The sequence below is a fragment of the Lepisosteus oculatus genome, chromosome 8 (assembly GCF_040954835.1).
Source record: "Lepisosteus oculatus isolate fLepOcu1 chromosome 8, fLepOcu1.hap2, whole genome shotgun sequence".
NCBI lineage: Eukaryota > Metazoa > Chordata > Actinopteri > Semionotiformes > Lepisosteidae > Lepisosteus > Lepisosteus oculatus.
In genome coordinates, this window is record NC_090703.1 from 44,616,442 (window position 1) to 44,629,161 (window position 12,720).

General features: G+C 36.2%; 1 protein-coding gene and 1 long non-coding RNA gene across 4 annotated transcripts in view; one reads left to right on the plus strand and one right to left on the minus strand.

The window, feature by feature from the left end:
• eda (ectodysplasin A) overlaps nt 1-12,720 on the plus strand; it is a 93,329-nt gene that overhangs the window by 76,635 nt on the left and 3,974 nt on the right. Inside the window, exons 3-7 of one of the 3 annotated variants that reach the window (XM_015351458.2) lie at nt 7,040-7,066; nt 8,187-8,381; nt 10,804-10,838; nt 11,569-11,620; nt 12,162-12,292. In XM_015351458.2, the coding sequence (XP_015206944.2) occupies nt 7,040-7,066; nt 8,187-8,381; nt 10,804-10,838; nt 11,569-11,620; nt 12,162-12,292 (440 nt within the window). The remainder of the gene's footprint in view (nt 1-7,039; nt 7,067-8,186; nt 8,382-10,803; nt 10,839-11,568; nt 11,621-12,161; nt 12,293-12,720) is intronic. The other 2 variants (XM_015351459.2, XM_015351460.2) reach the window with 2 other exon arrangements.
• The window catches only part of LOC107077871 (uncharacterized), a 39,810-nt gene that overhangs the window by 11,067 nt on the left and 16,023 nt on the right, over nt 1-12,720 (minus strand). The gene's annotated exons all lie outside the window — the stretch shown is intronic.

Below are 12,720 nucleotides of genomic sequence, written 5' to 3' on the forward strand. Positions count from 1 at the left end.
TTCTTAGCTGTTTTTTAATCTTTTGGTTATAATTGGGACTACTTTTCCAGTGGTTTAAAACGTATTAGTTATTTAGCCACAGAGCGTTCCTCCAAAATGCTAATGCTAACATGACTGTGGCTTCTCATTGGATTTGTGAATTACAAACAGATTGTTACTTCTTTGATAATATCTCATGTGGATTACTGTGGAATTGTTTAGTTATAATCTAGCCAAACTTTGATACAAACTGTTCTTATGCATTAAATCGTTCTTTAGAAACTGATTTTCCTCTCAAGGACTAATTTTTAGATGTGTAAACAGTTAAATAACTACTATCAGTAGGTAATTCTAATATGTAAACGATAGTCATTTGTAAGCATGTCAAACCAATTTAAAGACACTAACCAGACTGTCAGTATGAAAACCCAAATCTTACAGTAATTAAAAATATCTGCTGGTAAATCTGAAATGTAAACTAAAGTGAACATGCTTACATTTGACATCCTTACCCTGCAGTATTCAGGGGAAGAGCTGTAATTTCTTAATGGCATGTCATATTCTTTTCAAATGACTCAAAACCCCCTTGTTTTCTGTTTTCTAAACAAACTGGTATGCAATCCTTTCAAGAAACCGTTGAGGAACGTATGCAATGAAAAACACTTGCAGAAACAAATATTCTGATCCGGCAACATCAGCACCTGCTGAAAATATTTCCACAAAGGCAAAGCTAATTGTAATTGAGCCAAGATGGGCTTTGCGGCAGCACTACTTGGACAGATCGCTTTTAGCACGGTCATTACATTAAAACATTAGGTACTGATTAAAAGAGAGTGTTGAAGTCAAGTTTGAAGCATGTCTGCTTCTAAAAGTAGTTTGTCCTGAAAAAGCTCAATTTAATTATGGGATTCCTCTAAAATGTTTTATGGGAACTGAAAGGTTTATGCACTTTTTAAAGTATTTTCAGTTAAAAAAGTTTTTAAAGTGGCATCATTAAGTTAATCAAATTATAACCAATGCTATATTTTTTTTAACATGGCATTGAAAGTGCCAAAGGTTAAAAGGCCAAATAATTACTGTAATAAATTGTTTTTTATTATACTACTTTGTCCCAACAGCAGTAAAAAGAAGTTCTGGCTTACTAATGTACTGTACTTGCTGTGTATTGATTTGGCATTGATTTGGAAAAACAGACTTTCCATAAAGTTCCTAAGCTTAAACATCTTATGTGATCCTGCTTTACTGAGAGAAACCTACAAGAGGCCTCCACATTATCAAAAAAGATGAGCTGTCAAAATTGAATTTCTCTTTCATGTCATATGTACTTTTGCTTTATAAATATGCAATTTGCCTTGCAAGCTTTTTATAACAGATGTGTTTTTGTAGTATGTGTTGTGAAAATGTGTTTTCAATCTTAAAGCTGTCTTTGATGCTAATTTGTTCCATTCATTAAACAGTTTTACCACTGTTTTTCTAGTCACAATCTGTTTACAGATGAAACTGACTCTTTCAAGAAATCAAACCTCAAGGGTGCAGGGACATTTGGACTGTATTTTGTGAATAGGACAAATGTTGTCAATTTATTGTTTCAAGCTTGTTGTTTTATTTCCCTCGGTTCGTAACATAAAACATTGTATTTATCGCCAATTTCCCACCCTTTAAACCACTTACAAATTTATAGAGGCTCCACTCATGTTAATTCTCGGCAGTGACACCTGCTGGAAAGCCATCTGATATAATTTTCAGATGGCATTATCTGTGGGAAACAATGCAATGCATGGAGCTCATTCCCGCTCACCATACTTTAAGGAAAGAATGTAATTGGTATTGAAAAGGCCCACAAGACATTATTAAACTGTTTTGTATAAGCACTACCCACTTCCTGAAAAAGTAAATGACTATAAATACAGTAAGTAGCTGGGCCTGCAGAGTACTGGGATAGGAGATCTCTCAGGAAAACCAAGTTGCAGCCACAAGTGGTGTTGGTATGTTGGCATACCAGTAGGAGGCACTCTTATGTCCCTGTGTCCTGGTGAAGTGACTGGAGATATGTGCTGTATGAGGTCCTGAGCCGTCAGATGCTCAGATTTTTTTATTTTAAGCTTGGTCTTTATTGCTTGTCCATTAAAAATCCTGCAGCCTCTTCTGTAAGAGAAGAGGCATTAACCCTGGAGTCACAAACTAGAGGAGAGAAGTGGAAACTATGGGGAAGCACATTTAAAACTGAGAAGAAGATTAAGCAAAGGGTGGTGGGAGTTTGAAACGAGCTACCATACCTACTGTATCCATGTTTTTAAAGTAGATACTTTGGCTTCTTTCAACAGAATTATTAATTACTAAAACCAAATGAGATAGAGGGGGATGGATTGCTTCCTCTCTTTTGTAAATGTTCTTAACTTAAGTCCTGTGTAAATTCCACTATAAGTTTGTGAAATCTGGCTGTCCTACGATTCCCCCTTAATTAAATTTGTGAAGCAGTTTCTGAGTTCTCCACCTGAGCAGCTGTGTAGTGGTGCTGGTGGCACAGAATTTGCCTTGTCAGTAAAGTGCTTTCAGATCCTTTGGAATTTAAACTACTATTTAAATGCAAAGACTCTGCAGTTTGCTGTCAACAGCATTCTCCGTTAATTTTTTATGAACCATATTCTTCTTGTTTAGGATTTGTTGGGATTCAGAAGAAAAAAAGATATTTAAAATTGTTGAAAAAAAAGATTAAGAATTAGAGTAGTTTATCTTTACAGAAATATAATGTCAATGAAAAACTGAACTGTTATTTCAGCACTTTTTCCTGTAAAATCAGTTTGTGTAAATCAAAGGCTAATAGTAAGGTCTGCCTTTGGAAATCCATTACTACTCATATTTGGTATCTTTTCTACATTGGTTTCAATGATCAACAATCATGAAAGAGAAAACTCATTCCATAACCATTCCACTAGACCAGGGCAATTTTATCATGCTCAAGTTTTCATGGAAAAATTAAATTAAATAACCTAGATGTTAGCTGACAGATTGAGATCAGTTCACTTGAAAGTGTTTGCAGTTTTAGAAACTATCTGACTAATTCAAGAGGCCTGCTGGCAGTTCAGCATTTTGTGAAGATAATTTGGTTTCATTGCCTGACATATTGAAATCGGTAAAGTAGAGGCTGGTGTCTTTAAACTTAAGAGAGAATAATATTAGATTGAAATGATGTTTGCATATATGTTCCCAGTCAAATGCTGATTTGTTTATCAAGGTACTGCATTACTTAAACTCTGTGTGTTTAACGAGTGCCTGTTTAATGAGTTCAAGAGGGAGACAATGAGACAAGGCAGTGGTTTTGTGTTTCACTTCAACATCTGTGTGCACTGCAGAGACACAAACAAACTGAAATGCAGGGCTGCCTTGACTGCTACACTACTAACAGATACTGTAATATAAACGTCAGTGCTGGAAAAATTGCCTAGATCATAATCCCCTCTTTGTACAAGTGGAGCCGAATTCTAGATCAATATGTACTGCTGATTTGTAGTCCAGAAACTGAGTGAGGTGAGGATGGAACTATCCAGTTATAAATTAAATATAATTAAATGTTAAACTAAACTTTTTTTTTCTCAAAGCAACAAAGGATACTGATTCTGCTTGATACTATTCATTTTACAATGGTGAAATCTAGGACTTAAATTAAATATATAATTAATGTTTTTAATCAATACATATTTTAATAAATATTATTTATTAGGAGATAAAGGCCGTTTTGCCCTGTTTCTGTCCTTGTTTATCATTTCAGAAGTAAGTTAGATTTTGTGACATAGTTGTTTTAAGTGAATTTTGTCACGCTAGAACGAGTTGTGGAATAGATGTTTAACTGTAAGATGTAATAAGGGTTCCTTTGAGCAAAATGTGTACATGCGGAAACATTCAGGCACATTTGAATGCAATAACAAAACACATGAAAATTAAAGGGAATGATCAAATTGTTTTATTAAACATATTTCTCCTGTTGATTACAAATTATTGAAATGAGTTGTGTTAGAAGTGTTTTAGGTTTCATGTTTAACATTCTTTGAAATTTGATCTTTCTGAACAACTGGCTTCATAAGTTCTTCATATTGGTCATCAATAGTTCCTCCTTTCTGAGTGATTCCTGTAGTTTTCAATTTAGTCTGTTATATTTACTTTTCTTTTGTTGTCCTCTTATTTTGCCAAGAGATTGAATTTCTTCTCAGTTGCACCTGAAGAAATGCACCTTATTTTGTTTTACAATGAGCACCATTTTCATGTGATATATTTGACCCATGTTTCAAAAGTAAAACTTTTAAGAACTATTATCACACTAAATGTACCGTGCTATAGGTTGCAAATTTTGTAAGTATTTCCTCTTGACTTTAGAAAGCATTTACTGTAAGTTAAAGCCATAATACTTTTAAACTGTCTATGAACCAATAAATACCACAGCCACAATTGTTCTTAGTGGAACAATTCAAGAAAAGCTTCAATGCTTTTTTGCAATGAAGTCTGGTGAGTAACACACTCCAGCTCAGTTGGCACACTAGAACCGACTATTAATGAATAAGGATTACAGGTAATTTAGGACATTCTTGTAGAAACTGGACCTTTAAAAAATAAAAAAATATACATTTATGGGGTAATTGCTGTGAATAAGGTTGCTGGAAAATGTGGTTAATATCGTTGGTTGACAGAAGCATCCAGCATGTTTTTGTATTGCTTTAGCGATTGCTTGCATCCTTTCAGAGCCCTGAGTTAGAAAGAAACAAGTGCTTCAGTGTCTTCAGTTCACTAGAACAACTTTGGTTATGTTGCGTGACAGCGAATGAACAGCAAAACCAAGTACAGTGATTTTGTTTAAATTAAGAAACCCACCTTACGAGACGTTCCCCATAAATCAGTAAAAATCCTGACTTGCTAAATGATAATTACTCCCAGCCTCGTTTTCCCCCTCTAGCGATACACAGACGAAGTCTTTTGTGATCCTAGGAGAAGATCACAAGGAATTGGTATTCCAGACGTTTGCACTCCCTAACACATACCAGATTTTGGATAGGTTGCTCATTAAGAAAAATTCATGCGAATGTGTCCAGTAATTTAGCCAGGAATAGAACATGCACCATATGTCTTTGGGGCTCAAACTGTTAATTTTTAAGGTTAAGCAGCCTTTATAGTAATAATGATATGGTGTATCCAACACAGGATGCTCTATTCAAAAGGATTCATTAGACTGTATAAAAGTTTATTATGCTTACTGGTCTGACACCATTTGACTGGCAAGGATGGTGCAGTCCAAACAGAAAAGGTATTAGCTAAGGAATGGCCTGCCTCCTCTAAGCAACATCCATCTGGAACTAATTTAGGGGAAAATGGTTCAGCAGTTTATAATGTATCTGGAATAGTAAATTATGGGACCATCTTAAACTGGTTAAACATCTATGAGAAAGAAATGATGTCTAGCCTAATTAACCCGTCTTTTTTCATTTGCTGCCAACATGTTTTGAGAGAACACTCACACAGTATATGTTATTTCCTGCATATACACATTTAAGTCTATGCTGTGCTCTGTAAGTGTGCCACCTGTTCATCATGATTTTGCCATCAGCAAAACCTCTAAATCAGCTGCAGTTTTCTGTAAGGTTGCTATATGGTGTTTTTTTTACGTGATTAATTTGATCTGGTAAAACAGCATGTCTTGTCAACTTTAAACACCACAGCAGGTAATCAGAAGCCCTTTACATTTTAATAGTCAAAGTATATAATGCTTAACTCACTGGAAATGGTCACCGAGAAGACTTGTAAGTTCAGGCTTTTTAGGAAGAAAAGCAGCACAGTTCAGTATTATACGGTATATATTTCTATAGTCAAGCTTAGGGTATGTGCTAGGGTTTTTTAGCAAAGTCTAGACTAGGACAATTGCCCTGTCATACAGTGTTAACAAGCAGCACATTGAACCATCCTGCTTTTTGTATCAGCTGATAATATTTCCCCATTTATTTTAAAGTGGCTAACATATATAAAGGATTATTTTAAACCACTAGAGATAATTCCCCCTTTAATATAAACCGGACTTTTAGAATATTGAAAATCATCTGTTTTCACATCAAGGTGTATCTTTACTCTGAAGCTAGCTCGCCTAAGAGTTAATACTAATTGAGAAGTGGATAAAAATAGTTTTTGGTGTACTGCACCCTCTCCTGTTGGATTTTGGGAATTACATCTCATGTCTTATGCTTGCTCAATATATTTTATTTAATCCTTTATTTAAAAATATATTAGTTGATAACAGATTAAAAAATGAAAAGTATGCATTTATACAGTCTGGCATAGTTGATTATATCCTGTTTCCACAGTATTTGATCTTTCAACACTGTGTCAAGAGTCTTGAAGTAAACAGAGTTGTCTTTAGTTTGCCAAATTTACCAGCACTATAATTTTAGGTGTTAGGTTAAAACATCATTTGCCGTTTGTACAGTTTGATGGACAGCAGACTGCCTTGTATGTTCATGGTAACCTGGGCCAATCCTGTCCATTTACCAGTCTTGGGCATTAACTGAGAAGTGAAGTTAAGGTGGCCTTAGTGCTCAAGTACTCTAAATAGGGGAATTGGAAAGATTTGGGGTCAATATTAAACTCTGTGGACCTCTCACAACGTTTTCTGCAGAATGTGAATTAAATGCTTTTTAATGTAATTCGGAAACAACATGTATTTTTCTTAATACTATTAAGAAATACCATCTCTAGGAGCATTAGCGGTTGACAGAAATGAGAGAACAAAAATATTTACAGAATAATGTAAACATTAAAAATTAATACAATAATGTTATTTGTACCTGAAACATAACTAAAACAGCAACAGTTGGTAGGTTTGCCTCTTTGTCTGCTCAGTGAAAACTTCAGTGGAATATTGAAGAGCTTTGGTGCAGTTCAGTGTTTGAAAAAGGCGATCCGGTGATGTTTTTGCATAATAAATGAATATTTACTTTTTCATAAATATTAACACATTGGTTTGCATTCCATATTTTTGTATATGATTTTTCTGTTACTCTAATGATTTTTTTCTTTGTTTCAGATCCAGAAAGTAAGCAAAGGAGAAAAGGTAATTTTTGCCTGACATCCCTGGGAATTGAATTTAATTGTGTTTATGGCAAAAATTGTTTTAGCAGTTCAACAAAAACTATAGCTTTCAGTATCCTAAAATATAAATATTTAAGTCACTTGGAGAAAGTTATCCTGAGTCTTGCATTTGTCAGACCACGGTTGTCAACAAAAATTGCACAAGCCCTATCAGCATCAAGCGTTTTACGTCAGTGTTTTATTGTTTGTGCATGTTGTTGATCGTGCAGTTTCATTTTTTAACACATTACCCATGGCAACAAAAACATATCAAACGTAAGTCTGCAAAAAGGTGGAATAACAGCTTGTGAGATTCAGTTCTTCTCTCAGAATCCACTAACCAAGATAAATCTGTAGTCAGAGATTCCACTGACAGGACAGGGGTCACACCTACATGTAGTAACATGGTGTTAAAATGACAAACTGATTTATTTTTTATTTGAACTTTTTGTGATTTTGTTATTTAATGTTCTGGTAAGTGAAATCCAGCATATCCATCATGCTACACAACCTTTAGTCATACCTTGAAAATCTTCCAAATGCTGGCTTTATGCTTCCAATATTATATAACATTTGTGCTGTGCATTAATCCGTATGTTTTCAGTTTTGATTAACGACAATTTCCAAATCCAATGGTCAGAAAAAAGTGTAATTTCATGCTCTCCATGATCACCGTTTCCTTTTGCTTGTTACCGAATATAGTTGAGGAGTGTTGTAGGGCTCAAATGGCACATTACAGTCTTTAAATCATTTCCCCAACCATTATCCTCCCTATAACCTCTGGTTTCCAAGACTCTCCAGCACTGTTGTGTGATTCATGAATCATCTCGCATATCCTTGGCATATGAGGACTGTATGAGAACATGGACAGAAAAGATAAAAGTTGGTTTTGCTAAAGAACATGGGTTAAATTGACCCCAGATTTCTTTGAAAACTGCAGTTATATTTCTTGATATCAGCAAAGCCCATTAGAAGATTCCTGAGGAAATGATCTCACTGTTCATCAACGTCACCTCTCCCTCCTCCTTTGCTTGATCTCGTGTTACAGCTGTCACGTTGAAATCGATTTGTTTAAGTTGTGTTTTTGTTTCATTCCTCTTCAGGCAAGAAAGGACCACCCGGTGCGCCTGGCCCCCCCGGGCCCCCAGGGCCTCCAGGGCCACAGGGCCCACCGGGAATTCCGGGAATCCCTGGAATTCCGGGAAGCAATGCCATGGGGCCAGCTGGGCCACCTGGGCCCCCTGGCCCTGCTGGACCCCCAGGGCCACAGGGCCCTCCTGGCCCACAGGGACCTGCAGGTACGGACAGAGGTTTACTGACTCAAGTGTAATTATAAACAGACTGTGCACTGGGGAGCTGAAGGATTTTTCTTAGGATTAGTTCTGGCACTAATATTGCAGAGGTAGCTAATGAATGAGTGGAATTTCGTAACAAATTATTTGGCTTGCCTGCTTCACAGAGTCCCCAGATTTATATTGCTTTCGTGAATTCACACCTCAGCTAAAGCTAGACCTACCAACCCATAAACTTTAAAATATGTAAGTATATCACCTGCAGTTATTAATCTTCATAGATCTACTAAGAAATGAACAGCTGTACTGTTTTTTGTTTGTGCGTCAGAAATGAGTACAGGAGAAGTTTTATTTTACCGAGGCCACCCAGCTTAGGTTTCTGGACCTACTGATTATTTTTCAACTACTTCCATCAATTCAATTGGCAACAAATCACGCCAACCCATTGTCTACCATTGCAGCTGCTCCATTAACTTCTCACATTTTAAATCAAGTTTAGACACCCGAGAAACTTCACCCTGTTGATTTTTTTTCCATTTTCAGATTGTAAATCTAATGTGCCCTAAAAGAAATTAATTCTGCAACATAATATTGCTTGTCAACAAAATCTGGTGTATTCAATACCCATTGAATTTATGTATAAGTCACAGTTTCTTTTATATTTTTTATTAAGAGCATAAAACAAGTTACAAATGAGATGAGGCCATTTGACCCATCTAGTTTGTTTTTCAGTAGGCAATGAATCTAAGGAAACTCATCCAGTTTTTTTTTTTAAAGAAAGTTAGGGTCCTGACTTAAACTACATGACTCGAGAGCTTATTGCAATGTTCTTTCGGTTTCTTTACACCTGTATCCTTTGTTTTCCTTGGTTTGTGTTTTGCTTTTGCTCTTGTATGTATCTATTGATTTGACAATTTTTGCACCTTTCAGGGCTTTGAAAACATCAACCAAATTCATTAATCCATTTATTTATCTATTTTATTTATTTTGCTCTGATGTCTTGATCTAAGTTGACTTACTATAAATGAATCTATAAATTGTTGAAAGTATTAAACTGTATAGTGTAATAGGATTTAGACAGAAGAACTTCAGTACAATAATACAGTGCAAAAATTAATAACACTTTAGAATGTCTATGTATGGCCTACAGTAACAGAAATAAAAATAATACAACCTATCAACTATACAGTCTGTTGACAGGGTCTAACCATTTGGGTCTGACGGAGACTCCAGAAAATCATTAGAGTTTTAGTGCGGTCCTGATTTCAAGATATTGCCACCACAAGAGTGGAAGGGAGTTCTGTTGAACTGCTGCTTATTTAAGAGGTTTGGAGACAAAAGGATCTAAAGAAGTTATATACCTGAAGCAGTTGGGTATAGTTTAGAGTCACAATCTTTTCTTCCTAATACTCTTCCACCCTGCATTCCAGTACAATGGTATGTCATGTCATTTGCCAAACCGCTTTATACCATACGGTGTTGCGGGAAGCTGGAGCGTACCCGGCACGCATTGAGTTCAAGGCAGGGTACACCCTGGATGGGACGCCAGTCCATCACAGGGCAAGTGCAAGCCAATCATACATGGGGACAATTTGGAGGCTGCAGTAAAGGCCAAGGGTGGAAATTTGGCTCGGACACCAGGATAACTCCCTACTCTTATTGAGAAATGCCCGGAGATCCTTAATGACCACTGAGAGTCAGGACCTCGGTTTAACATCTCATCTGAAAGATGGCGCATTTGGACCCACACAGACAGCAGGGTAGGCGCCCCCTGCTGGTCTCGCTAACAGGAGATCTCCCATCCAGGTACTGACTAGGCTCAACCCTGCTTAGCTTCAGTGGGTAGTCAGTTGAGAGCTGCAGGGTGATACGGCTGCTTCCAGTACAGTGTGTCAAATAGAAGTGTCCAATATTTTTTTAATATGGAAATGTATAAGAAAATTGTATAGTTGTGAAGTGATATCGAGACACCTTTAAATATGATGAACACGTACACAGGGAAATTATCACTTACATTCAGCACTTTATATACATAGAGTTACTGAATTATGATACTTTAGAAATTGAATTCCAAAGGAATTCCATCCTGAGCTTTTTTATGAAGTTCTCTTTATGAACTAAATACTTAATGGAGTTTAGATAGAACACAGTGGTGACAACCATTTAGTGTGTTGGGCTTGACATTATATTTTTCATCTAAAGCAGAGAGAATCCTGTTGTTTCTGTGGATTCACATAAGTGTGCTGAGAAATTACATTATTTCTCTGATGTTCTGAGTCCAGGCAAATTTTAGCTCTGCATTTCTGTGTGAGCTTATACTCTGCTAAGTGAATAAAATGCACCAACAGGTTGCATAAAGAAAACTGGCTCTAACTAACTCTTCTGTTTCATAAATGACTTGGTAGCTGACACATTTCCTTTCTTGCAGGAGGCACGGACAAAACTAGGGGCAGAGACATGCAGGTAATTTGTTGCACTTGGTTTTTATTGTAAGGATATTAGTACGAATCCTGTCTTCAGACATGTAGTAAGTGTCCTAGGTGAGTTCACTTCCATAAGTGATAAAAAATTCTTAAGCTCCGGTATATGTAACGTCCTTATTTGGTCCTGCAATTAATCTCATTCCAGTTTTGCCAGTTGTTTAGGTTCATCCATTTGTACTGACTGTTGTCTCCAGTTGAGTAGGGGAGTGAATGTGATATTAGTTTAACTGTTGTTTAATTTCAGAATTATGTAGCTTCATTGGCACTTCTCTATTGATCTTGTTTCCCCTCTTCTTGTTGATTGCTTGAGTATTTTCTTAGTTTTGCATACCACATTGTATGCAAATGTTGCTGTCTCTACACATCTATTTATTAAACTTTTTTTTTAAATGGGGTGCTCCTCTGATATTTCATAACATGATTTTGGTGGTTATAAATAACATTATGGATGAATGAAGATTATTAGCACCAATGTAAATGAGAACTGATGTATTACAGCTAATTGATGTACAGTATAACAGCATAATCTGAGTCCTTGTGACATAACATGAGACAAATGTGACATACAGTAATATTCAGGATCAGTATTATCCTGATCCTGGAAAAAGCATGTTATTTTGCTTTTAAAGATTGGGCTGTTATTAAAATGCACATAAAAAAACACTTTGAATACTGAAGTGGGACATGAAATATGCCCGATTGTTTTGCAGCCTGCTGTTGTACATTTGCAAGGCCAAGAAACAACGATACAAGTCAAGGAAGGTAAGCGTTAAATTTTAGAAACTGATAAATATTTTCTTCTAATTCCTCTGAATTTCTTGGTTTCGTGGGTGGCAGGTAGTTTTTGTAAGTTCTCTACCTTTTAAATGTGTAATAGTCTTTAACTTAGAAAAAGCTGTGGAAAGCCCTCAGTGCAAAATAAATTATTTGATAAGATCAAGCATATTTTAGAAATCTGCCTTGTGTGGTTCTATGTAGAATTTGTGTTATTCCACGAGATGCTTTAATACTCAGAGAAACTCTTCAGTATAACATGATTATTGGATTGATTTTTACTTTTCTTTAACATACCTCACTTTATCCAGACATTAGGGGAATAGAATTAGTCACGTAGTACTATACATAGAATTTGGAAAATAAAATTGTGGTAAATTTGTTTAAAAAAATGTTATTTTTAATAATAAAGACAAATCAGAAGTACAGGGCTTTATCACAGTGAGGTAAAAGCTATTTTTCAAAGATTTAACTTTTCATTGTAAGTGAGCTGACTGATGTTGAGTGACTGCCCTTTTCTCACGCTGAGATCTTTCAGAAGGCGTACTCAAAAACTGGAAAATGATATCCATACACCCCAAGGTGTTCAAGATGCACTCACGATCTGGGGAGCTGGAGGTGCTAGTTGATGGCACGTACTTCATCTATAGTCAGGTAGAAGTGAGTACGGTCTTGGGCCTAACTCTTCTTTTCAACTGCATGCAACTGACCCCTTTCTCACTGGAGTGATCACAGGGCTACAGGCTGTTCCCAAAGTAGATACCTTGAAGTACAGCAAGGATTCTTGGTAACCCCTGTTGTTTAATTAATCTCACCCAGGACCTTGAAGGACTTGAGTGTATTATTGGTAAACCAAACATATTTTATGTCTGGTAAAATGTTGGTTATTTTTTGTATTTTATAAGGATCATATTTTTTGAAGTTGGAACTATTGTTTGGAAAGTCAAGTGGTGGTCCGCAAGCCAGATAAGCAGCTGCCAGACCCTGAAACAATTCAGTTTTACTTCCAAGTGCTGCAGTGCGAAAGGGGAAGGTGAAAGACCAAGCCAGTTATGCTGTATGTATTACGAAACAGGCTGAACTTACAG